Source organism: Cavia porcellus, unplaced genomic scaffold (assembly GCF_034190915.1).
Source record: "Cavia porcellus strain 051 isolate PalLab524CR breed Dunkin Hartley unplaced genomic scaffold, mCavPor4.1 scaffold_20, whole genome shotgun sequence".
In the NCBI taxonomy this organism is placed as follows: Eukaryota; Metazoa; Chordata; class Mammalia; order Rodentia; family Caviidae; genus Cavia; species Cavia porcellus.
The window spans coordinates 66,747,546-66,775,403 of NW_026947503.1; the positions used below are offsets into that span (position 1 = coordinate 66,747,546).

Sequence of the window (27,858 nt, forward strand, 5' to 3'; positions counted from 1 at the left end):
AATCCTTGTAACGATCTCATTTATGGGACAAAATGCCTGACAGACTGATTTGAGAGTAAATGGTTTATTTGGCTCATGGTTTCAGAAGTTTTAGTCCATGGTCAACTGGCTCCAAAGCCAAAAGACCATGGTAGAAAGGCGTGGTGCAGCAAAACTGCTCATGTCATGGCAGCTGGCGAGAGTGCACAGGGACGAGCACCAGAGAGAGGGACTCTCTCCAAAGGTACACCTGCTGTGAGGACCTGCACCTGAACACTCTGCCTCCTAAAGTACAGTCGGTGGTGAACGTCGCTGGATGAATCCACTGATGATCCAGTCACCTCTCCAGGACTCTATCTAGCTAAACTGACAAAATTAAAAGACACACAAACCTAGGATATAGGCATTCTTATTTGTATTCTTATCTTATAGATAGAAAACAAGGTAGAGAGGTGAAGTTGCTAAAATATACAGTGGGTATCAAGACTAGAACTCAGAAGTTCAGATCCAAAGTCTGTGTGTACTTTGTGTCTGTTTAACTGTTCACTGAGTTGCATTACTCAGAGCACTGCTCATCAACACATTCATAATTATAGAACACTTTTATAGCAAAGTTTAACTTGTTTAACTATGAAGCAGGTAGGCACATTTTTATACCATTTGAGAGCCACAAGAAATAATCCTTCCAAAGGCAAATACTATTAGTGCCCCAAACAAGTTGAAATGATATTCAAGGGCTTCATACCTCACATATCCATGAAATTTACTGGAGAAATATGCTTAAGACCATATATATATATATATATATATATATATATATACCAATACTTCAAGAGATCTTTCTGTGTTGCATTAATCAGTTCAAAAAGAAGCAAATAGAATGAATTTTAGCCTCCTTGTTTCAGTATTCCTAATTGCAAACAATAGATGTCAGTTACATTTCAAATCGTTTCCCTGACGCTGGGTGTGGTGCCAAATGCTTGTAATCACAGCACTAGGGAGACTGAGGCAGGAGATCACTGGGAGTTTGAGTCCAGTCTGGTCTACAAAGTGAGTTCAAGGCCATCCTGAACTACAAAGTGAGACTCAAGGAAAAAAACTGTTACCTTCACCACTGTGACTTTTTTATTACGGTTTTGGGAAGAAGGCTTTTCGCAAAAACGTAAGTCAGGCACCCTCCCCATTCCCAGTGTGGCTCTATTATTGCCATGAAATGCTCTCACATGTTTTATTTCTCACATTTAACAACAAAAGCAACACTTGCCAACTTTGGCAAAGATGTTCTGAGTAGCATATGATGATACTTGTATTTTTACTGCTAAAAAAGGTACTAATAAATATCAAAGCACTAACCATTAGTGCACTATTTGATGAGGGTTAGATGATTCAGGAGGACTCTGAGTCATTATTAATGTAATACCCTAAAATAGTAATAGGGGGATTAATTCCAAAATGTTTCATGTATTCTTAGGGTATCAGCTATTTAAATTCTTGTAGATCTTAAGAGGATGCTTACATGATTTTTTTTTATAGAAATACTGAGGAAAAACAGTTGATTCCAATGGTAAATGGCTTAAAGGGGCAGAGATTTCTTCATGATACAGGCTGCAAACTGGAATTCACCCAATCCAGGCTTCCCATTTAACCTACCACAAATGGGCAACCATTCAAGGGACTGAGGACTTCCTCTGTGTGCTATCCCAGCAGACTGCATCTGAGGGTCCTCAAATACTTTTTAATAAGGCATATGTCTATTCAGCAGTGCACAGCGAGTTTAATCAAGGTGAGCTTGTCCATGAAAAAGAGCCTTTAGGCAGGCAAAAACTTGTGGAGTTTGTGAGGACTTCTTGGGTTGTCAATTCACAACTAAATGTATGTAGGACACCATCCTGTGGATTGTAACCACAGCCTTTAATAAACAAAACATTAACTCCCCTTTAATAAGCATACAGTTTTTTTTTTACTTTCCTTTAATGAGTGTGACATTTTAAAATAAATCTTGTGAATAAAACAAATTCAAAGTAAATTTAGAATATGTGTTTCAAAAGATGTAGACACACCCATCTTTCCAGTCTCTTCCTGGCTAAGGACACAATCCCGCGTGACACACTTGTGGGGATGCTCTGGAGAGCTTTGGAAAGCTCTGGGAGGTCTCTGCTCTCAGGGTTGCATAGGTAAGCTTGGAAGCTACCTCTCAATAAAACTCTTGCTTGTGTCTCATGCATTTTCTAGGCAAAGCAGGCAGCTTCTTCATGACAGCACTATCAGTATGTCCTGTTTCCTGATGTTGCTCAGGAATTTATCCAGGCAGGACCGTAAGATACAGTAAAGGTTTATTAACAGCCCACGTGTTTCATTTTATCTTCTTCGGGGCTGAATAAGCAGGGCAGCCGGTGGAAGACCTGCCAGCAACTCGGCTAATTCTTCTCTTTGGTTCAGTTACTACAGGCTTTCAACAATGAGGCAGATGGAATTCTTTCCTGAAGTGCGAACTAACAACTGTTCCTATTCGGGTCTAACTTGAATCAAAGGGAAGCACTGACTAGACCCGAATTCCACACTAGACGTGCGGTCACTCCTGGCTGAGGTGTGCCCAGTCAGATTCCCTTATGACACGTCTACACCTGCACTCCTCAACAGAAATGTGTGTCATCGTTTGACCCTGCATCAGTGGGCGGACTCCGGACGCGGCAGAAGACTGCACTGCCGCGGACATGGAGGGAGGCGGATTATACGATAGGCAAGCGTGACTCAGTTCCCCTTCATAGGCCTCTAGCCAGGAATCGGGGCAGATGGCGCTCAGCTTTTCGCTTCACAAGGCAGGAAGGGGGCCTTGCGAGCACTACAGCGGGGCCAAAAGCCGCGTGCGACTGCCAGTGTCCCAGCCTCCTTCCCGCCCGCCGCGCCCGAACCACAGCTCCCGGCAGGCACCGCGCGGCCGCCTGTTGAAGCCCGCCCTCGCGCAGGGCCTGCTGGGAGTGGGGCGCGGCGCCCCAGGACTGATCCCGGGCTCAGCATTCACATTGGCAGATGCGAGGCATCACTGTCGCAGGATCTTGGCTCCGTCCACGGAGTTCATCGTGACGGAGGCCGCACTTTGTCCTGCGCCGCGCTCTGAGTCTGCTTCACCCGGCCCCGACACGCCCTTTTCCTTGACAGCTGCGCCGCGGCGCCGAGCGGGGGCACGCAGGCGCAGCAGCTCGTGTAGCGGAGGCCGGCCGGGGGGCGGGGCGGACGTGAGCGGCTGGCGACGTCGGGGGCGCGCGCGTAGCCACGCAGAGACCATCACGTGGGGCGCTGAGGATCGCAGTGCGCGTGGCCGCGGTGGCTGTGTGAGGTTGAGTCAGTTGTGAGAGTCGGAGCTGCTGACCTCGCGGCGGCCCCGCGAACCCGCGACCAAGAGACAGGCGTCGAGGCCCGAGGCCGGAGCCTGGCCCCGCGCTAGAGCTCGGCCGAGCCGGGCCGCGCCTCCGCCCAGCCCGCAGACCGCCGCCGCGGGCGCGCCCCCGCTCTGCGCTGTCTCCGATGGCGTCCGCCTCCGGGGCCATGGCGAAACACGAGCAAATCTTGGTCCTCGACCCGCCCACAGACCTCAAATTCAAAGGTAGGCAAGATGCGGCTGCTTCCCTCGTGCCGCGCCCCGGCCTCCGCTGTCCCCTCCCAGCCCGGAGCGCGCCGCCGTCGCGCGGCCGCCGCCATCTTGGGCCCGAGGCCCGCGGAGCCGCCCGGCCGCGCGTCCTTGGCGGGGCCGCGCGCGGACCCCGGGGTGGCGGGGGCGGGGTCTCTGCGGGCACGGCCTGGAGCCCCACTGCCCCTGCGCCGGTCCCGGCCGTCCTGCACCCCGAGGGCGCCGGGTGATGTCCGGGCCCCAGGTGCTGGGTCCGAGGACTCGAGCCTTGCCTGAGATCGGCCACCAATGACTTGCGATCCGGTCGGGTGCAGGTTCGCCGGCTTCCCGATTTGTGGGACACTTCGGAGAAGAGTTCAACTGAGCGCCTTCTTATCTTTTTTAAAGCATTATTGGTAGCACGACTCTCCGAACGGAAAGCAAGTTTTTGCATATCTTTAGTTAAGCTTAAAGTGAATCTCCTCGTGAAAGTCAGCATGCAGTCGTTTAATTTGAGAAGCTATGATGACAGCAATTTTTTGTGAGGTGCAAGACAATTCGGGTTTTAAAAGAGTAAAGTATCCATTATTATTGTGTAAAATTGGGTCCAGAAGAAAAACTAGATTGTTTTCTGTAGAAAAAATTTAGATAGTTTTAGGAATATAAAAAAAAATGATGCTTGTGGTCTTGGGCTGGCGTTTTAGTGTGTAAGTTCTGCTGAATGAACACCTAAGTGTACTGTTTGTGAAAGACAAAGCTTTAAGGCAACTTCAGGAAATACGTTGAAGAGCACTGAGTGCATTTTGTGGCAGCAAATTTGTGTGTTGCAGGATTTAGTTTTAGCTGGGGGAGGGGCAAACCTTTGAAGAGTCATGGTGGTTTTTTTTTTTTTTTTTTTTTTTTTTTTTTTTGTCATTTTGAGCTACGTTTCGCTGTGCGGTTCAGGCCGGCCTTGAACTCACTTTGTAACCCATCTATTGACCTGCTCAGCTTCCCAAGTACTGGGATTACAGGTGAGGGCCACTCTGCCTGGCCTTGAAATTACTGCTGCCAAAGTAGACATCTTCAATTGAAAAAGTTTAGCATAAAAGCTTTAAGGTGTGTATTTTCCCAGGAGTAGTTTCTTTTTACTTTTCGATAGGGTGAGTTTACAGAGCATTTTTTCACTACTGCATAAACGTGTGAATTGCCTTGGGAGTTAGAGATCTTTAAAAGCTGTGTGGATTTCTCTGCCTCCCCCATCCTGGGGATTCAACCCAGGACCTTCACGCTGAGCGGAATGTTTTTTTTTTTTTTTTTTTTTTTTTTTTTTTTGAGACAGATTTGCATTCACTTGCTGAGATTGTCAGTCTGGGCTCACACTTGTGGTCCTTCTACCTCTGCCTCTCAGAGGGCCAGGATTGGCACATGCTAAAACTAGTTTTAGACCAGGAAAATGTCCACAGAGATTGAAGGTTTTTCCCTGGATAAATAGTGATGTTGCCTTAGGAAGAAATTAATAATAGTAGACAAACAGGTTTTAAAAAGCCAACCTTGCACAGTAACTTAGGAGAGAAGTTAAAGAACAACCAAGAATGCCACAAAGTGACTTGTTCATATATTTCACTCAAGGTATTGACGAATTATGAGTCGTTCTTATTTTGTCAGTGAAAGTCGTGAACTACAGACTAGTGAGGAAGACAGGCATGGAAACAGGCTAGACCTGTGAGATTCACCTGTCCCTTTTGGAAGGCTTCAAGAAGGGGCTGCTATGGAGGCTGAGGCATGAGGATCCTTGTGAGTTCAAGACCAGCCTGGGCTACAAAGTGAGCTCAAGGCCCACCTGAACTGCATAGTGAAACCCTGTTTCAAAAAGACCCCAGAAAGGATGCACGGGTGTGTGTGTATGTGTATGTATGTGTTTCTGTTCAATGCTGAAGAGGGCTGGGCAGAGGGTGTGCTTGAGTAGGCACTAAGAGAGTGCTTGGTGTGTGCTTCTATGTCTGTAGTTGTATACTTGTGTGTAAAGGTGAGGGAGCTCTGGGGAGTGAAGGCTGTGACTGGAATGGGAGATGACCTTTGGTGGTTGATTCCTTCTTCCTCAGTGTTCAGCTCTTAGTGGAATGTAAATAGTTTGCTTAGTGGAAATTTCTTGCCTTTAGATGAACAACTCATCCCCCGGGCAAGGAGATATTTAAAATCCAGTCTACCTGTGCTTAGTTTGATTACGGTGCTTAAAATCATTTAACTGGCTTGTCTTCAGTCACCTATAACTTAGTTTAAGTGAAGATCTGTTATAAGGTAGCTTTGAAAATTCATTGTCATGTCTTTGGGTGTGTTTTAATTCTACATTTGACTAAGCTGATTCTTTAGGAGCGACTCATTTGCGCATTCTGAGATTGGATGGTTTTCCTTTTACATACATAAGCTCATCTGAGACGAATCTCAGTACTTTGTACAGTTTTGGAGAAGTGGGTAAAGAGTTTGGTCCGTTTTCTGCATGTGCCAGTATTTTATTTAAAAAATGTACTGTTTCAAAGTCAATATACAAAATGCTTTAATGATGACAATGAATTCTGAAGTAGATCTTTTGCTTGTTAGTATAGAAAAAGAGATACTTCTTTTTCTTTAAATTCTATTTAAATCCTGGCAGTAATTTGACTTATGATTTGATTTTGACATTAGAAATTTGGTATTTTATGTGAAGTAAGTTTTTGCTTTAAAACATTACAAAATTTCTTCTTCTGTGCTATGCAACATTTTTCATTAGCAGGTTTGGAGAAAATTTTAAAGAAAGTTTAGAAAATACTAAAATAAATTTGCAATATATTCTTTCTCTTAATGATGGAGAGAAAAAAAACAGTACCAGAAGCCTTGTGCTCAAGGTCGCCCCTGACAGTGCAGAGTTCAGAGAGCAGTTGGGGAGGGTGATGCAGTGGGAACTAGCCAGTGTGGCCGGAGAGGCGACACAGTGAAGTGGGGGGTATGCCTGCTTGTCTGGGTGACAACGTTTTTGGGTGGATCTGGAGAAATGCCTACTGTTGATGCTGGCCTCCCCAGATCTCTGTGGTGACCTTGCCCCATTTCCTTAAAACATAAATGCCAATTACTATACTACTTCATGCCTAAAAGGTGCCTCATGTATGGTCCACAGGATGAAAGTCTGACCTGCTTTTTTTAGCACGGCATATAGGTCTTTGCCTGGCGAGTACCTCCTCTGAACACCTGCTGTCCTCATAGCAAAGGCTCTGGGTACCTTTGTTTTGGGTAGTTAATGTAAACTCATATGTAAGCTTCTTCCTTTTAACGTATAAGTACACTAAAGTCTTGTGTTTTAAAAATCAACAAATACTTCCTTGACTGTCACCTTCTGGTCTGTGTCCCTCCTGGTCTCTCATTTATTTTGCAGTTGGGCTTCTTGAGAAAACAGTCCATGTTTGCCACCCTCAGTTCTCCTCTTCTGTGCACTCCTCCGCCCTTGCAGTCAGCTTGCTGATTCATGGCTTATTGACACCTGCATTAATCATTTCCAGTCATCTCACCTGACCCCTCTGACAGTTAACATTGCCAACAGAACAGTTCTTTTTAGAAATTCCGGTTTTTGTGTGTGTGCCACCATTATCTGTAATTTTCTTGTTTGCTACTCATTTTGGTCTTGTTTGTTGTTTTTCTTAAATGCAAGTGTTTCTGAGCCTCTGATTAGGTTTCATTTTTATCTGACTCTGAATTCTCCTTGTTGAGAAAGTTTTTCTCTTCTTTAATCTTTGCATGTATTGGCACACTTGTATTTTAATTCAGAATTTATATACCCCTAACAACTTACTATTTGGATTTGTTCTTTAGACATCTCAAAATCAACATATCCTTCGCTTTTTAAAAACTACTCAAGCCTACTTTTCCTGTGTTTTTTATTTTTACTTTTTAGAGGCATCGTGTTCATTCATATCAGAAACACTCTGCACAAGTAATAATTAAACTGTTTCTCTTTCTCAGATAATCCTTTTCTTATCCCCTGTAATACAGCTCTTCAAAATTCATTTTAAGAGTTTGTTCAGACCTCAATCAGATTATCTAATATAATAGCATTAGATTTGCACATATGTTAGTCGGGTGTGATGAATGAATGTTGGAACTACAGTTGTGAATGAGACACTGCCCTTGTGTTCATGGGACAGTTCTATTGGGAGAGACAGACACTATGGAGATGGAGGAAACAGCCATAAGGATGTCTGACAGTGCCATGAGAATCTAAAATAGGGGACTTTGATCTGGTCAGAGAATACTATCACAATTGAAGTAAGATTCCAAGAATAAGAAGTTCCCTCGAGGACAAGGAAAAGAAAATGCATGTAGAACGGTCCTGTGGTAGGAGGGAAAATGAGACATTTACTAGGCTGAAGAAGGTCAGTGTGACAGTAATGGAAATAACCAAGGTGGATCTGGTTCTTGTTTGTAGGGCAGGTTAGCAGTTTCATTTTTATCCCAAGCCAGGAGGTAGTTTGAAGCATTGTGCAGGAGAGGGGCAGTAAAGGTGTAGGGAACCTAGTAACATCTATTTGCATTTGAAAGTACTCCTTCCAGTGGCTGTGTAGATTAAGAAGAGACAGAGATCAATTAGGTAGCCATAACAGTCCTGGCAAGAGGAGACCTCTTGCACTGCATTGTGTTAAAGAAATGGTGAAAAGTTTGGAGAGCAAACCAGTGAGACTCTTGGGTATCTATCTGAACAGGGATAGTTGGTTTCCTCTACGGCTTTGCGATTTCTGCTTGTGTAAAGTAGATGACGGTGGGTGCCGCTCGCCCGCCTAGGAGCCTCCGGGTGTCTGCATGAGGATCATTTGCCTTCCATATGGGGCGATGTGGGAGGGTAGGCGGAAGCTCTGATCTGAGTAGGTATGGAAGATGTGTTGGGGTCCTTATACTCAAAGGGATCTGGATTTGGGATAATTTCAGTATCTTACATCTTTTCTTTCCTGGTCAGTAGATAAACGTTTCTCCTTTTCTCTTGTGTGAACCTTCTTCAACCTGACTTCCATAGTGCTGCTGGAACTACTTTTTGCAGATTCAAATTTTGGTGGTGATGTTCTCTAGTTTAAAGACACTGAAGTATTTTCCCATTGTGTACTTGGAAGAGTTCAAACTGCTTCTCTAACTGTAGTGCTGTTTCTTTGCTATCTGTGAAACCATTTCCCAAATCTTCCCAAGCTGTTGTAAGACTTTGTAGGTACTCTGCTTGAAATCTTGCCCCTCTTTCAGGTAGACTCCAGTTCAGGAGTCACTTCTCTTAGGACGTCTTTCATACTCTTTCAGAGCAGATTGCTTTCTCCCTTTTGCATGGCATTATGAAACCTTGTGCTCAGGGCTGGGGATTTAGGTCAGCGGCTTGCCTGCCTGGCAAGCACAAGGTCATGAGTTCGATCCCCAGTGGGGGGGCGGGGAGAGCTTGTACTTACTTGGATTTTTTCCTCCCAGACTGTAGTGTGAACTACTTGATGATATAACTGTTTCTTTTACTATTTGTATACTTAGTAATCCAAGATTTGAATCATGGAATGATTGCCCAATAAATGTTGATTAGACTAGTAAGACTGATTATTTCACTGTAATTCCCACTTTTGTCTTGAATATCTTCAGAATTGGATTTTTCATTTACCTGTTGCATATAGTTGTATATAGTAGGTGGTTCCAGAAAATGACTAAAGGGGCATTTGTTGACTGCTTTTTTTTTTTTTTTTGTAAAGTGAAAGGAAGGAAATTTTGGGGGTGTTCTGGCTTTAAAGGTTTCTGATTGTATGATGGGAGCATACAAACAGAAAATGGAGTTTGTGATGTAGAAAGATACACAGTTGCTCATTCCTCCTTCTGTGGCTTTGTGTGTGGTTTTATTTACCCATGGTCAACTGTGGTCCTAGAATATTAAATGGAAAATTTCAGAAATTAAACAAGTTTAAATTTTGTGTCATTCTGAGTAGCCTGTTGAAATACTGTCCTGTTCCACTCCGTCCTTCCTGGGCCCTAGGTACTTTGGTCACCATCTCCACCTTGGCTGTGCTGCTCATGTTAGTCACTTGGTAGCTGGCTCCCTATCAGATCGTGGGTGTCCCACTGGTTGGACTGAAGTAACTCTTGTTTTACTTACTGGCCCCAGTAAGTAAGAGTAGTGGTGCTGGCAGCTCAGATATGCCTGGATGTGCCCAAGAGTGGCCGTCAAGGACTTCCTTTTAGTGCAAAGGTGAATGTTGTTCACTTAGTAAGACAAAGCCAAACGCTGAGATTGCTGGGATCTACCCTAAGAAAAAAATCTGAACTTGTGAAGAGAGAGAAATTCAGGTTGGTTTTGGTGTTGCCCCTCAGGCTGTAAATGTTAAGGCCAGTGTGTGATCAATGCTTGATTGAGCTGGAAAAGATGTGAGGTTACAGAGTTTGATACAGTGCACAGTCTCAGGTTTCCCTGGGGGGGTCATGGAACAGACCTGCTGTGGGGAAGGAGGGACTGCTGCCTAAAAATTAGGAAAACTGGATTAAATTCTTGAAAATTTGATGTTTTTCGATAGGATTGGTAATGTTGGTGTGCTGTACAAGTCTTCTCTCCCCTTTTTAAAACATTGCACTGCATATGGTTAAGGTGTGCAGCATGATGTTGTGAAGCATACATGACTGTGGTGTACCCTGTGATGTTGTGTACCTGTGGTGAAGGTGCTACAGTGTACATATAGACACTTCAGTAACATTGCCTCTCATCTTTCCTCCTCTGGCAGGAAGATCCCTTGAAGTCTGCTCATTTAGCAGGAATCTCAAGTACAATGAAATTTTATTATCTGTAGAGCATGTTGTACATCAGTTCTCAGTCTGTATCTGCTACTTTGTATCTTCCAACCTACATTTCTCCCATCACCCCTTCCTTTTAAATTTCCGTTTTTTGGTTTGATTGGCTTTATTTATTTTTTACAGTTTCACTGCATAGTTCAGGTTGGTCTTGAACTCACTTTGTGGCCTAGGCTGGCCTCAAATTTGCAGTAATTCTCCTGCCTCAGCCTCTTTGAGTGCTGAGGTTACAGGCTTGTACTACCTGCAGGGTCTTTGAGACTTTGAACTGTGCAGAGGTGGTCTCTGAAGAGAGCCTATTACAGGCACCCTTTTTCTTTTTCCAAGGCACTTGTTGGTCTTTTTCTTGTCTTTTTATCTTAAATTTGACTGAAATTAAAGGGCCCTTTTTTTTTTATTTAAGGAGAAAAAGAAAAACAGAAAAAGGGTACAAGTTACACAGAATTTCAGAAAAAATAAACAATAGGAAATCACTAGTTAATAGATTACATATTGTTATCTTAGAAATAGTTGTTCGAGTTACAAAATTAAAGCATATAAACTATCCTTTCAAACAATGTGACTGGAAACAGTTTCATTCAATGATCCAACAAAACTCAGTAATACGGTTATCTATCTTATACACTTAAATATATATGCAGCTATATTCTTTAGAGCACTTTCGTTTCTTTTGTACAATGACAGTTACACATTTTGGGTTTTATTACTCCCACAGTTCTTATTACTTTTTTTTGAAGACTGTAAAACCAGATGTGACATAACAGAACAGAGTCATTCAAATCAAAAGGATGGACATAATAGATAATGTAAAAACAAAATACGAGGTGACCAACAATGGTTACCATACTGCCTCTTGCTATCTTAAAAAGAATTGCCTATATCATCAGTTATAATAAAATTGAACAAAACAGTAAAGAATAAAACCAAAACATTGGAGACATTACAGGACTTTAAAAGAAGATAATAGTCAACCGGAATGGGTGTCATAATGGGTGTCTTTACAGTTGTTGCCTATACTTTCGAACTTGGTACTATCAAGCAAAGCAGAATAGAGAAAAATCAGTCAAAGCAAGATGGTGAGGGCTATACAGGGTTTCAAATCAAGTTAATAGGAAATCAAAGTGGGTTACTATAATGTATCCTGCTTTTTTTATTTTTCCCTTAATTAAAAAGATAAAAAAGTAAATAATTTTTAAAAAAGGAGACTGACATAAAAGAGGGCATAACAACAAAACAGCGCAGGTCAAAGCATAGCCATTTAAGCAAAATAGTGTTTCACCACAAGATATCCTGACATAAAAATAGTTACCATAGTGTCTCTTTCCTTAAAATCTTTGAGTATAACTTCGTATACTGTAGCACCAAACGTATCAAGACAATGTAAAACCATTCAAGGGAATGACAGTATTACAGGGTATTTAGAACCAACTATCAGAAAATGAACAATGGTTTCTATATAATCTCCTTGTCTATAAAAGTTTTTGCTTATATTATCACATAAAATAAAATACAATAAGATACAACCTGTTAAGACCGATGGAGACAGAAGAATAAAAGCTTGATGGGACTTCAAAGCAAGATGATACTAAATCAGCACTAGCTATTATAATGTCTTGTTTTCTCCAAAATAGCTGTTCCTACCATCCAATCTTCTCTGCCTCATTTCTGTTGAGCTCTTTTTCTGTCGATTGTTGTCAGTTTGTCTTCTTCATTTCGCTTTCTGCTCCATTCATTGTGCCTCTCTGCCACTGTTTCTGAAGTCTTGGTATTTTCCTTTTTTAGAATATCCTGCAGTATTCTCTGTAGAGTTGAATTGGTGCTTGCAATTCCCCTAGTTTCTCTTTATCCTGGAAGCACCTTGTTTTTCCATCAATTTCTAGGGACAGTTGTGCAGGATATATCAATCCTGGCTGGAGGTTGTTACCTTTTAAAGCTTGAATTATTTCCCCCCCATGCTCTTCGTGATTTGATGGTTTGTGCTGAGAAGTCTGCTGTAATTCTGATGGGTGTCCCCTTGTAAGTTTCTTGTCTCTGATGGCTTTTAATATTCTGTTCTTATATTGGATTTCTGGAATTTTGATTATTATATGCCCGAGTGTAGCTCTGTTTGGGTTGTAGTTGGCTGGGGTCCTGTATGCCTCATACATCTGAGTATCTTTACCTTTTGCTAAATTAGGGAAATTCTCTTGGATTATTTCTGTGAATAGCTTTTGTAGTCCATTTGTTTGTGTCCCTACTTCTTCTTTTATGTTCTTAATTCTTGTTATAGATCCTCTTATCATCTTCTAGCCTTTGTATTATTGCTGTTTGTTTTCTTGTTATTTTTAAGAAGTTTTTCATTTCATGCTCCCATATTACAAATCTGCCCTCCAATTCAGATAATCTATCCTTAGTTTCTTTCAAGCTGTTATGCCAGCTTTCGATAGAGTTTTTAGTTTCTTGGTAATCTCTTTGAACCTGCTTCACGTATTCTATGTTTTCTCTATTTTCTCCATCAAACAATTCTCCCCTTTTTTTCTGTTCCTCCATTCCACCATCTGTTTTTTCTTGGGCAGTGCTTAGCATTTCTCTAACTATTCTACTTATATCTTGCTTTATTTCGTTAAATACTTCATTTTTAAACACGTCTATGAGGTTCTGGAGATCTGTTGGTGCCGTGTCTGATATTGCATGTTTTCTGTCTTCCTTTGCGTTTCCTTTTCCTGGATCAGTGTTCTCAGGATTGGGGACTGAGGACCCTTTCTTGTTGCTTCCTCTTCCCGTACTTTTTGTTCCTTCCATACAAGCGAATGTACGAGGCCCAATTTTTTTCTCTTTTTCGGTTACAGTTTGTTTGAATTGTGCTGGCTAGGTGTTCCTGCCCACTGCAGTATACTATAGAGACACAGACCTGGGCAGCCCCTGCTGGGCCCGCCCCTCCAGGTCAACCTGCCGAAGGCTTTACCACTAGGGTGCACCTTCAGGCGCTGGGACCTGGTTTAGGCTAGCCTAGTGGGTCTTAGTCAGCGGCGTCACGCGGGCCAGGCACTCCCCACCAATCCTGCTTGAGAGGGGAATATGCGACTAATATCACTGCAGCGCCCTGTTCTGGCAAGTCTGCCCGATCCCAGTATGTCCTTTGCTGGAGCCTCCTACTCTATGAAAGGGTCCCCCTTCCGCTCACTGACCCCACGTCGATGTAGGGCTTCCTGCTAGTCCTGCTCTCAACTGTTTGCAGATTCCTGCTCTCAGAGCTTTCGCGAGTAGCTCTCTCCCTGCCCTGCAGATTTGGACGCAGCAGGCAGCAGGAAATTCTAATCGTGGCTTCCAGTGGCGCGGGTTCTAGCTTCCACGCTGAGTTTTTATCTGTTCCTGTTATAGCACCAGGATTGGATTTCCAGTTGGTTTGTCTTAGCTTAGTTCATTCCTGGGGCGGCAGGGTGTATCTCCCCTTGCTTAGGATTCCTCCATTCCTGGATTTTAAGCGTGGTATCTCAGAGAGCCACCGTAGCTGCTGCTATGTATCCGCCATGTTCCTCCGGAACTCCCCTTGTTTTTTGTTTTTTTTTTAAGCACAAAAAAAATTAGAAGAAAATTAAAGGAAAAAAAAGACTGTTTACTACTGGTTTATTATAACTGAAATGTGACTTACATTATTCAATTAAGATTTTTTAACTTCCAGATATTCATAAAAACCTATTTATTTCCATCTACCTTAACATAACTTAAAGTTAATGCTTTACCATGCTTATTTATGTTTTTGTTTGCCCCTGTATGTTTAGCAGTGCTGAGGATTGTACCCAAAGCCTTCCCACTGAACTCCAACTCCAGTCCCTGCTCCTTGCGGGGTGGGAGGTGGGCAGGGTTTCTTGCTCAGGCTGGGCTCAGCTTACAGCACTCCCGCCCTTGAATAATCCAACATTTTGTTTTATGCCTTGATACTTGAATTTGCATTTTTAGGGACAAAGAAGAAACTAACTTTCTTTCTGCATAGTTATGATACTGTTATTACTTAAAACCAACAATAAATCTTTAGTGTAGCATCTAATAGTGTTTTGAAATTCTTCCAATTGACTTTTTAAAAATTACTTTTTCATTTTTGCATTGCATTTGGTTATCTAAGTCTTAATCATAGTGTCTCATTTTTTTTATGCCATTCATTTGTTAAAAGGCCATGCCAGGTGACCAGTAAAATGTCCTGTATTCTGGACGTGTGTGTATTTCCAGTAAGTTTTGAATTAGGTTTAAGGGTCGATTAGATTCCGGTTTCAATGTTTTGTGGTAAAAGTACTTCATAGATGGTATTGTGTTACATCTGTTAAAGTCTGGTTGATCTACTTTTAGTGAAAAGCTGATCTTTGGTGACAGTCTTATCCCTCAGTTGAAAAGTTACATAGTATGAGGAGTTTATGGTATTATATGGAGAGAGAAATTAGAAAGTAAAGAATATTAGCATTCTTCTACTTCAGGATGTATTGTTCTCATAATTTTGTTTTTCTATGTTTTTTCGTTTTTTTTTTCTGTTTTTTGAGAGAGTCTGGCAGTGTAGCTCAGGCTTGAACTCATTGTGTACTTACTCTAGGCTGGCTTCAAACTCTTGGTGATCCTCTTGCTACAGATGGGATTATAGGCCACAATGCCTGACTGTATTAAGATTTCTACAATGAATGTGTGCTGCTTATAGTAAGATAAAAAACATAAGACAATTTAGTTATTTAACTTTTTTTTGGAAGATGAAGGTTAAATTTGGGGTGTGTGTGTATCTCAATAACTTAAGCATTTTCACATAGTCTTTTTTGGCTAGGTATATAAAGATAAATAGAAAACAAATTAATCTTGATCGTCATCTGTAAAAGTTGTCAGAAACGAAAGGAATTGACTTTTGTCAAGTCTTTCACCAACCACAGAATAATAAATCAAGCTAGAATATTATGAAGGAGGGGAATCTCATGCTAGTAACATGGCATGACATCGGTAATTACCGTGCAGGATTACTAGAACCATAACCTGTGCAAAGGCTGCTGCAGCGTTAGACAGAGAGCACTTCTGAAGGACATCTGCCCACTAACTGCCCGTCCCAACTTTAGACTCATGTCATTTCTGTTACTGATTCTTGTAGTTGAGGGTTATTGTTTCAAAATATGTCATCCTTAATTTGCCATTAAAACTTCCCTTTCCTCAGCCTTAAATACATACATTGTTTACTATGGCAGTAATGTTCCCATTCCATTGAGTGATGTGTCCAAATAAATTTATTAATCTTTGGAGAATCTCTGTTGTTAGATTGACATGTCCAGTCACAATTCACAAATCAAGGTCTAGCTGAAAGTAAATCTAATTTCTAACTACCTTGTAACAGCTAAGTCATCTATCTCTTGCTGTTGCCATCAGCTGGTAGTCCTTTGTGAGAATTTTAGTTAAAATGAAGTGTCACAGAATTATAAAGTGGAACATGTTTTCAGAGTCTAATCTTGTTTTGCAGGAATAATTTTTTATTATTAATAAAAATCACAGCGAGTTCATTATAAACAGTCTCTATATCCCCAGATTCCATGTTGGCGGATGGTCGGGATGCAACCAACTGCTTGAGAAGTTTTAAAATTATGCCCATATTGAATACATACTTTTTTTTCTTGTTATTATTCCTTAATAGAGTGTAACAATTTGCATAGCATTTACATTGTATTTGGTATTGTAAGCTAGACAAAATTTAATGAGTAGGGCAGGATGTGCCGAGGTTACGTGCACACCTTTGGGGCATTTTACACAAGGGACATGAGTGCCTGGTGAGGTCCTTCACAAGGAGACTGAGGCAGGACCGCATAAGCAGTCTCAGTGGCAGAGAAGTAGAGCTGGCCTTGCGGCAGGACCAACACGGATAGTAACTGACCAGTTAAAATGTTGATGCCTCGCCTTTAAACACAGTGGACTGTAAGCATCCAGTGGACATTATTTTCAGTGACTTATGCATCACCTGCTTAGTTGCTTTTCTCTGGTCTTTGCGATGTTGTTTATAACTACAGTTATTATAAATGTTTGATACTGTTTTCAAAATTCTGGTTTATAGGAACAAGATTAGTTATATACATTTTAGCTGTGAAGGCCATGATTACCCTGAGCATTACTTGGGCAGTACACTTATTTTCATACTCACTGTCCCAAGTGGCGCTGGGGCAGGTGTCATTTCAACCAGTTAATTTTTGTATTGAATAAATTTGACAAAATTGGTTTTTTATTGCCTGTTATTGTCTTACAGAAATTAACAAAAACATGCAATTTTTGATCAGCCTGCATTTAAATAATTGAACTGCTAAATGGTTAAGAGAATCAGTTTATAATAGACTGACAAATTTCTTATGTACCAATGATTTGATGGCTCTTTATTTTGTATCTATGTTTTGCATAGGAATATAGAGTGAGTTTAAATTACAGTGTTTTCTGTTTAGTTTGTTTTCTCTGTGAGAAACTTTTTTTAAAAATAAAACTATAGGGGAAAAAGATCTGTTGATCTTGTTTTTACTACTGAAACCCTCAATAAAATAGAATCCTTCCAGAGTTTGTTTTTCTGAATCTTCTCAGTTTTTCCCCTAGGGCCTTACACAAGTAAAACGTTTTATGGTAAATTAAGCTTTTTAGTGGATAGGCTTAAAAAGTTCCTTCTGACTATAAAATGTTTCCAAAGAAGAAAATTGAAAAGTATAGATGGTATAAAGTAAACAAATATTACTCACAGTACCACGTAGACTTACCGTTAACGTTTTCCTGTATTTCTTTTTATGTTTGCTGTGCAAGATAAAAGTGTGTGTGTGTGTATGTATATATATATAAAATCTGTATTTTTAGTTGATTATTGTGATCATTTTCTCTTATTTGCCTCTAGCAGTAGCTTTAGTTTTATAGATAGTATGAAAATGTTTAGTTCAAATGCTCTCAAAATGTCCATTTTCTTGTATTTCTGTACATGCTATCTAGATCATAAAAATTAAACTTTAAATATGGGCCACCTGTTTCTATTTTAATAGTGGTAATTAGGTAATGCACACATTTCATACTCTCGTGAACACATCCATGTTTCCCATATAATTGTGTATGTGTATATAATTTTATTTAGAAGGCTACAGAATGAAAGAGCTTATCAGCTGATGTTAAAATGTTGCAAATAATTCTCGCCTTTGATGTAAAGTTTATCTTCCCTTGTTTTCAAGATTATGTCACTAAGATTGTTTAGATTGGAGTGAGTCGTCTGTGCATCCAAATGCCTCGAAAATCCTGGATGTTTAAGATAATTTCAGACAGAATGTCAGTAAGGCTATGGTGAGAGTTGAGTTCCCTTCTCCCATCTTTACCACTGGATTGAAGAGACACTTTAAGGTAGTAAATAAAAGTGTCACATAATTTTAGAGTTGGGAGAAGCCTTGGAGATCAGTCTATTTTAAAATGAAAGGGATGAAACTGGGCTGGAGAGGGTGAGTTGCCCAAGGTCAGTTACATAGTTTGTGGTTTAGAGTTGAAGCCTCATGGTCACTACACTACATTTTGTACTTCTAAAGTCAGTGAATTAATAACAGAACCTCGTCTCTCTTTACCCTCAAAAGGTTTTTCAAAGTGATTATTCAGAGTGAAGTGATTGTTTAAGTATTTTCTTTTAATGTGCAGGTGATGGGCCCTACTACATAGTACTACATAAATAGTACAAAAGAAATAAAAGACACGGTCTCTGCATTGCCTGTTTAATTTCTATGACTTTCTATAGGTCCATAGAGTAGGAAAATTTACTATTTTTAAATCACTATACCTTACCATATTAAGTGGATTTTATAATTTTTCTGTGATATATTCAGCTACTGTTTATTAAAAATATAATACAATATTAATAACAGGAATAAACAATTTAAGTAAAGTTTTTAAGTATTAGAGGCTTAGTGAAATCTTGCTTTTGTGTTAATATCATGATCTACAATTTAGTAATTATGTTAAAGAAATTTTATAATTACTTTAGTATTTCATTAACTAGGTCTTTTTGAATAGAAATAGAACTCATATGACTTTCCAAAAAGTGGCAGTCTGTTTATTTGCCCAGCAATATTTGTACAATAATATTTATCAATAATCTGTGCCAAGCATTGTGTAACAGAACTGGGGCACAATAGCTAACAAGACAAAGACTCAGTGTTCACAGGGTGTGTTACATTGAGTCTTTGATTTCAGTATGGTATAGAAAAAGTGAATCAGGTGACTCCCTTTTTCAGATTTGTGATGAAAATGTTTTAAAGGTTCCTTGAGTGTAAAATGTTAAATTCTTGTTTGGTACTTATTTCAGGAAATGTGTAGCATTGATTTAGTGACTAAGATAAATACACAATCTATTTAAAGATCTTTTCTTTTTTTTTTGGTCTTTTTTTGAAACAGGGTTTTGCTGTGTAGTTCAGGCTGGCCTTGAGCTCGCTTTGTAGCCCAAGCTGGTCTTGAACTCCCAACAATCCTCCTGCTCAGCCTCCTGAGTGTTGGGATTACAGGCATGAGCCACCACGCCCGGCTAAAAATCTTTTCAAATATTGCTAATATGACTTCACTTTCATGCTTTAATGCTTCACAGATCTAGGTGCTGTAGTTATGAATTAGAAAATAAATATAGCTAGCTACTCTCTACAGAATTTATGAGAATTCAGGCCCTGGAGTCAGATGTGGTTGATTTCCCACTTCTATTGCTTTGTAGTTGTATTAGCTTGAACTAGTATTCAGCTTCTGTGAGCTGAATCATTGGTGAGATAGGAATAATGAGTAATAAAAGTACTTCATGGACTTGTTACAAGGGTTAAAACAACTTAATGCAAAGTTACTGATGCCTGATAAGTGCCCAATAAATACAAGTTATTGCGAAGACTTACTACTACTATTGGCATTGCTACTGCTTCTCTGGAAATTCTTAGTACATGTTCTATATATTCTATAGTATATGTTCCGTATGCATGATTATTTTAAGTTAAAGATAACTTGACACATGTTCAGCAATATAGCCCTTATGAATGTAACTGAATCACTGATACTTGCTTAATTTGCCAAAGCCTATGAAAACGTACTGAAGTATTCTTCACCTGAATTGGTACAGCTGCATTATTTATGTATTGGAGCAGAGCAGCCAGATTTTGTCATTAGGACTTTTATCTTTTCTCTTTTAATAAGGATAGGATGAATGTGTAGAATCTCAGGTTCCATGTTTTTTCAAAAAGTTATAATCCAAACTTTTTATTTATGCTTGTATATGTTAAGTTTTTTTTGGTTGTGAAAATTTAGGTCCTGCAGTAAGATTTTGGCTTAGTGGCATTGACAGTTGTAGAATAGTCAAGAAAATTTAGTGATAGAAAATATACCTGCTTAAAAAAGGACAGCCTATAAAATTAAAAATTAAGAGTTTTTTAATTATAGGGAGGTTTTTTTTGGTAAAAGTGCAAGTCAGTGAAAGTGTGCAGTTATGATTACATTGTGAAAAAGACATTTCACCTTCAACATAGGTATGTATCAAACAGTACATATCATTGATTGCAGACTAGTGTACTTTTACTGTCAGGTGATTTTAAAATCCACTGTTTCACAATAGTCGTTTCATAGATAAGAAACTAAACATTCCTTTTGGGCAAATGATAGGCTTTGCCTCATTTGTAAGAATATTTGTTTCCTGTATAACTTGCTTCAGAAGTTCACTTTCTCATTAAAATTACTTTAAAAGCAATGGAGTTTCAGTTTTTTTAAGATTTCACTAAGAATCATCTTTTCTAAGTCTTTGTTGTTTTGCATACAGAAAATATGTACCAATTATTATCATCAAAAAACAAAGTACCAGTACTATCACTACTTAGGGTAGAAATAGACCTGACCAGCATTCTAGAAAGCCCTTCACGTGCCTTGCCCTATTTACTGTCTTCTCATTGTATGGCATAGTTCACCATAATCTGATTTATAAAGTAACTACTCAGTCGTTTTCCCTAGTGGTTTAACCATTTCAGCATTGTAAAAGTTACAATTCCATTTAGTAAATTAGGAGACTGTTCATATAATGTAATGGTCCTTAACTCTGTTTGACCCTATATTTCATTTTTATAGTTTGTATTTTGTAATGGCCAATTACCATTTCAAGATGAAACTTTTACATAAAAATTATCCACAATTAAAATTTTATTATAATGCAATACAGAGAAAGGTAGGCATTTCAATGTGTAAATGTTTGGGCATGACTATAGTTGCAGGCATAATGAAATAGAGCATACTTCCTTGTAAAGAACAACTTCAGATTTAAGAGGCATAAGACAAGTATTACTAACAGTGATGACAGTTTTTAACATCGATATAAAGACAAAATAAGAATATTTGTGCGTAATGGTAGAATTACATATGTAAATGTGTCAACCATGACTGGTTGACACAAATACAGATACATTGGTGACTAAGGTATCGGTGAATGTCATGGCTGTTGGTAGAAGAAAATTCTGCATTGCTGAACTGAGTTTTTTTTAAAGTTTTGAAGAAAGAAAATTTTGTTTTACAGAATAGATACATTGCTGGAAAAGTTTTTTTTTTTTAACCAGTAGGAAGTTTTAGAGGTGTATTTGGTCAGCGTTGTATCACAGTAACATATCTGACATTAAAAAACAGCGTAGAGGGGGCTGTTTTGGCTGACAGTTTTAGAAGTTTCAGTCCAGTTTCTGAGCCTGAGGTGAGGCAGCACATTGTGGTTGCAATACGTGGTGGATGGAGCAAAAGCTACAGTCAAATCCAGGAAGCAGAAAAGAGCCTGAGGGCTTGGGATCACCTACCTCCCTTTCAGGGCAGCCTTAGGATTTAAGGACTCCCACCGGGCCACTTCCCAGTAATGGCAGTTTGGGGACCAAGTCCTTATAAATATTTGGGCCTTTGAGATATTCAAGATCCAAATTATAGGAAGAGATGCATTTGAAAATTCACTGGATGGAGGCATAATATTAGATGGGAATGTGCAAGGTATTGTAGAATGTCTGTTCTCAGTTGGATCTTTGTGTCTCATCCCCACCCTGACACTATCAAGGTGCCAAACAAAGCTACCTTGTGAGTGGCACTGTCATGTAAAGGATTAGGTTTATGGTGTTTCCCTGTGTTACATAACTTCTCTTTTCTGAGGATCTGGGAGTTACCTATCTTAAACACTTTGTTCAGGAGAGGACTTGATCAAACCAAGTGCCTTTTAATTTACTTTGTGAATTTTCTCCTGTTGCATAATGCAAATTTTGTTTCTGTCTCCTGCACTCTTTCCTAATGCCTCCTTTGGTGTCTTCTGGGTTTTGTCTTAAGCAGTTTTCTCCTGTTCAACAAAGTAGAAACAGTCTGTGTAATAGGTATCTCTTTTATGTTTTAGCCTTTCAGCTCTTTAGTCTTTTGTAGCTCAGGGAATCAAACGCAGGGCCTTGGCATGTTAGGTGGCAGGAGTGCTACCATTGAGGTACACCCTCACCCCTGCCCATGAAATCATTTTAAATTGCTTTTGGAATAGTTAATAGTGGGAATTTTGCTTCCCATCTTGACATATTTTTATCTCCTGCCTCCAAAATAAAAAATAAATTCACATTAAGTTAAATTAACTTGCATACACCTGTCTTACGCTTTTCTTCAACCAAGAGCAAAATGACTGTAATCTTTTCATCTCTTTTAAAAAATGAGGGTTTGCTGGTTTTAATGCAGACAGAGCTGCATCAGCTTTTTGGGTTGCTAATAATTTTATGTTTGAGTGCGGAACCAAAATTTAAATGCATAAACACTTTTATCTACAGTGTATAACCAGTACCTACCAAATATTATGAATGAATGAATGAGTAGGTCTCTTAAACCTGTTTGAGAAATAGGTGCACTGCTGCTCTAGGGTGTAGTATTTTCTGGTAGAGAGATTTTTGGCATTGGTTTGAAGACTGTAGGAGAATCTGGCATTTTTAGTACTGTGGTAAGAACATACTGTAAGAGTAACAATTGTAGACTGACTTCATAGATTAAAATTGCTAAAACACTTTTCTAAAAAGTGGAAATAATCTGTGTTTACTGTAGAGATTTTGTGAATTATGGTCAAGAATGAAAATGAAGAGTGAGCATATCTTATTTATAAGTCACCACCTGGAGAAAGAAGTAGTATCACTGTTGGCTGTTTGGTAATATTTATATATGGGAATATATGTGTACATTGCCATACATTAATAAAATTGTGACCATATTTATATAATTTTGAATTGTGTTTTTGTTGTTGTGACTTAGTTAATTTTTTTCTCTTTTGTTTTTAAAACTCACAGGCCCCTTCACAGATGTAGTCACTACAAATCTTAAATTGCGAAATCCGTCAGATAGAAAAGTATGTTTCAAAGTAAAGACTACAGCACCTCGCCGGTACTGTGTGAGGCCCAACAGTGGGATTATTGACCCTGGGTCAACGGTGACTGTTTCAGGTAACAAATCATGTCCTGAACTTACACAGTTTTGAAAATTTTGACATTTTATGATTATATTTAATTTGGTTTATCCTTATTTGGCTCATCTAAGGGAGGAGGGATACTTTTTGTTCTGGTTTAACCTTTAAAGATTTTCTTATGCTACCTTACCATGTGCACACTGTTTAGAGAAAATTTTTCACCCTCATCTTGTGTATTGGAGGAGCGTATGGTTAATTTCTAAGTAATTGTTAACTTAAAACTTTTATCTAGTTCTTCTTCCAGTTCTTTATATTCTCTGCCTTTATGATTTTTAGGAGTAGATCCATTGTGTATTACATACAACTTGAGAAGTTTTTCTGGGTTCTGATTCTTTTGCTTACAAAAGTATAATGCTTCTTTTTTGGTGTTTAAAGCGAATGAATCCATGTGCCTGTCACTGTAAATGCCCAGTGTCTTGTATTTGAAAACTTTTTAAAAAATTGCACTAGAGGGGCTGGGGATTTAGCTCAGCCGCGTAGAGGTGCCTGCCTTACAAGTGCACAGTCCTGAGTTCGATCCCCGGTACCAAAAAAAAACCAAAAAACCACAACAAAAAAAACTATGGAAAAAATTGTACGTGAACTGAGGATCGCTGCATTAAACTACTTAGCCAACATTTTTTATTTTATTTTATTTATTTATGTCTTTTTGAGACAAGGTTTCACTATGAGTCCAGGCTGGCTCCTTACTTTATATGCAGGCTGGCTTCAGACTTGGAGTGAACCTTCTGCTTCAGCCTCTTGAGAGCTGGCATTTTGGGGTACACTATATGCTTGGCTGTTTATATCTATTTTAAGACAAACTGTTGCTTATTTGTTAAACTGCCCAGGTTGGGCTCAAATTTGAGATTCCCGTGTGTCAGCATCTCGGTGCTGGCATTACAGGCATGGGTCGCCATGGCCAGGGAAAAATTCACCTTTATTATTCTCTTATGTGTTTATTTATATTATAGTTGAAAGGTTTACTTATACTATAGTTGAAAGATACGTTGTTTCCTGCCATATATGGGTCACTTACTTTTGCTATAAAATCTATGCTAGTGTCATAGCATACTCTGGAAACTTGTTTCCATCTTTGACAGTCCCTCCTGCTTCCTGTGAGCACGCTCCTCAGCAGTTTTCTGACACAGCTGAGAAGTAGAAAGCCAGTATTAGAACTTGAGTGGCTTCTAGGAGAACCTCTGTCTCCATGGCAGTGCTTCTCAGCTCCCATTGTGTTGTAGTGACATGAGGAACGGAACATCCATGGCTTTATCCTCTCCAGGGTGCTCTTGTACCGAGCTCTACACCAGTGCTGTTAAACATTTTTATCTGGCTAAGTTGCCCAGGCTGGCCTTAAGCTTGTCCTCCTACCTTAACCTCCAGAGTAACTGGGATTATGGGTATGCACTACTGTGTCTGATTTTGTCATTTTTTTATCCACAAATTTTGTTTCATTGTGATAAGTCTATAGCAATTGTTCAGTAAAGGGTGTTAATGAAATTGTATTATGCTTTATGTGTATCCCTAGGTCTTTATCCTGTGTATTTTCTGCTTTTATGTATTTGGCCCTTTGAAAAAGTTTTTTTTTTTTTTAAAACAATGAAGGAGTTAACCGCTTCCAGTCCAATTATTTAATTATAGGATGACCAAAAGATTACATCTTTATTAATTTTTATAAATTATTACAAAATATTAAAAAAACCAATTTTACCAAATTTATTCAATACAAGAATCAACTGGTTGAAGTAACACCTGCCCAAGCAACCAATGGTATAATCACTATATAAACAAACGCACTGCCTGAGTGCTGCCTGGGGTTAACTGTTAAGAGATTAATAGACTTCTCAGACACACCTTATAGATAAGATTTACTTAATTGAATTTGTTGTTTTGAAAGTGTTGACTGTTCAGAAATAAATGTTAGAAGAGAAGTAATTTCTATACCATATGATTATATTTAATAATTGTTTGTGTATTCCTTGGATTTATGTACATAAATTTAGCATGACTTGTTACCTTTTGGAACCCTAACAAACCCCTTTAGAGGATATTGGAACCCTTAACTGCGTAGAAAAAAATTATTTGGGTTCTGAATTCTACGTATTGAGAAGTCATGATTTTCTTTTGTGGTTTTTTTTTTTCTTAAAAAAATTTAAGCAAATAAACTTCTTGTTTATTTAAAGTATGTTTTAGGAAAGGTAATTTTAAAAAATACATGACAGTGGGTTTTTAAGTCACTAACTATTCCTCCTCTGAGTGCCTCAGTTATCTTAGAATTGTCACTAAATACTAAAGAAGCATAAATTCATTTTATAAATTGTTTTAATAAACAGTTTATTGAATTTAACATGTGCTTACGAGTCAGTGTTGGCAGAGGTGTGAAAATGTTCACACCCCAAATTCAGAGGAGGCAGCTGTAAATTCCTATTTATTAAGTACCTATTTATTTATCTATGGATTGTTAAAAGACTTAGCAAATCCAAAAGGTGCACAATTTAGAAGTAATTGGAAGTCATAAAGTCAATCGTAGAACATTAGTGGAAATAAGGCAGTATGTGGTAGCTTGAACTCACCTTGGTTTTTTAAAGCGTGGCTAATGGGTAATGGGAATGATGAACATGCCGACCGCAGTGTAATGTGTACTTCCTTCCTATTTAGTAATGCTGCAGCCCTTTGACTATGATCCAAATGAAAAGAGCAAACACAAGTTTATGGTACAGACAATTTTTGCTCCACCAAACACTTCAGATATGGAAGCAGTGGTAAGTAAAGACATTAAACAGATTTTATTTTGGGGAATGTAGTTTGAACTGTAGATTTTGTGTAACCCTTAAAAAAAAAAAACTCAGTTTTTAAAATGTAAGGCAAAAATGTGGGCTATCAGTGTGATTTTGTTAGATGTTGACAGAAGGTATACGGTCAACTAAAGTTTCTGTGGTGTTAGTGAATGAGTTGGAAAAATGGCCACCATAGAAGATCACAGTGTGCCCTGACCTGGCCACATACCTTCCCACCTTATCATGGGCCATACCCACACTTATGTTCCCTTCAGGTGAAATGTCCTGTGTCTCATATTTGGTTTTGTTTGCTTTTAGTGGAAAGAGGCAAAACCTGATGAATTAATGGATTCTAAATTGAGATGTGTATTTGAAATGCCAAATGAAAATGATAAATTGGTAAGTAGAAATTGGAAGTTGTTGAACATTGGATTCTATTTTTGGCCTTAGGCTGTGTAGGATATGGCTAGTCTACTTAATGAGACTTAAAAGTTTGAAAAGCTCAGGGTGTGTTTTTCATTTTATACTGTTTCATTTGTCTAAGAAGAAAAATATAATTCATTTCCTAGCTGCAGGATGAGGACGAATTTTTTTAAAAAATCACTTGAAGCTTTTTTAAAGGGAGGTTAAAAAAACCCAACTAAACATAACAGCTAAATAAAATGAGAACACAAACAAACTGCTTTTTGGCAACTATATTGACAGTCTGAGAATAAAAGATTTAGTTTAGACAAATGAGCAGCTCGTTCCAGATTTGGCCTTTCTCACGTTCTTTACTCAGTAATCAGAATTTATGTGCTTGTTTTAATAAATAATTTATCATTGCTTATTGATTAGTAGGAGGCAAGTACAGTTTGAGGGACTGAGAACGGCTAGATACGTTTAGCTGGAATAACAACAACAGTAAAAACCAAACCAGCAGTCTAAATATATAGGATGGGCTGTAGTAACTTTGTCCTTTTTTTTGGTACTGGGATTTGAACTCATGACCTGACACTTGGCTGGCAGGTGCTGTGCCATTGAGCTTTTGTCTCCTTGGATTGCAAATTTGAATTTTTTTCCTGTGGTTTGTAGGAAGGAGCAGAAAGTTAAGTTTTGTGTGTGTACGTGTGAGTTGATTTATATAGTAATTTAGATAAATATCATTGGTACAATTTGATGTCAGTGACATGACTTTTGCTTTGATCTGGGGATCACTTGTTCTGTTGACAAGTAAATTTCAATACCATGTTCCATTATCATGTTACATTTTCAGGAAAGCCGAAATGAAAAATCTCCAGAGTAATAAGGTAATTAAGTGTTAGCCAAATTAATGAATTTTAAAAATGCCCTTTTAAGGAGTGTGTTACTTGCTAAAATTTAAAAACATGACACATTTAGTACTTCCCACTTAGGGGCCTGGGCTGTAGCTCAGTGGCACAAGTGCTTGCCTGGCAAGCATGAGGTTGTGAATTCAATCCCCAGTACTAAAAATAGATAGCTAAACAGATAAAAAATCTTCCCATTTGAAGTTTACTTTCATTTCATCTTGGCTACCAGGAAAGCAATAGCTTTTCTTAATTGAACAAAAGCAACAATAACAAATTGTCTGGATTGTCTTGTGTTAAAATAAGTTATTATTACATTTGGATTTTTTTTGCTAGTCTCATTTTTTTTAAATAACAAAGTTAATAAACTGCCTTATATCTAGGCTTCCACTATGCCGTAGTTATAAAGCAGTTTAAAACTAGGTGTGGTGTCACATGCTTGTAAACCCAGTACTGGGGAGCTGAGGCAGAAAGATTGCTGCAAATTCAAGGTCAGCCTGAATTACAGAGTGATCCCCTCTTTCAAGAAAAAAAGTGTTTGAGATTATAGCTGGGCTGCAGTGTTTGATGGTGGGAAGAGCAGTTCTGCCTGTTTTGGAACACACCCAGAAGTCGAGGGCAATGGTATAGCCTGCCTTTGAGCCAGGTGCTCCAGGCAGGAAGGAGAGGGCTGGGTACTGTGGGTGTTCAGGTGCGCTTGGAGTCTGCTTGAGTGCTGCAGTGCAGAGTTGGGTTTCCAGAGTCCCTGTGCCATAAGCACAAGCCCAGGGCTATTCAGTAATTTCCAAGCGCTCCAGAGGACATCTGCATTTGAATGTATTTTCACTAACTGATCTGCTTATATTTGTGGTAGAAATTGTAATTAAATTGTACAAAGTTTCTGTTAAAGATCATGATTAAAAAATTATTTTGAAAAACTGGGCATTAGAACACCTAGAAGGC

General features: G+C 39.1%; 1 protein-coding gene across 2 annotated transcripts in view; it reads left to right on the forward strand.

The window, feature by feature from the left end:
- Positions 1–3,042: 3,042 nt before the first annotated feature.
- Vapa (VAMP associated protein A) overlaps positions 3,043–27,858 on the forward strand; it is a 37,989-nt gene continuing 13,173 nt past the window's right edge. The window contains exons 1-4 of one of the 2 annotated variants that reach the window (XM_063231983.1): positions 3,043–3,583; positions 22,675–22,827; positions 25,491–25,594; positions 25,928–26,008. In XM_063231983.1, coding sequence (XP_063088053.1) covers positions 3,505–3,583; positions 22,675–22,827; positions 25,491–25,594; positions 25,928–26,008 — 417 coding nt within the window. In that variant the 5' untranslated portion in view covers positions 3,043–3,504. The remainder of the gene's footprint in view (positions 3,584–22,674; positions 22,828–25,490; positions 25,595–25,927; positions 26,009–27,858) is intronic. The other variant, XM_063231984.1, reaches the window with a different exon arrangement.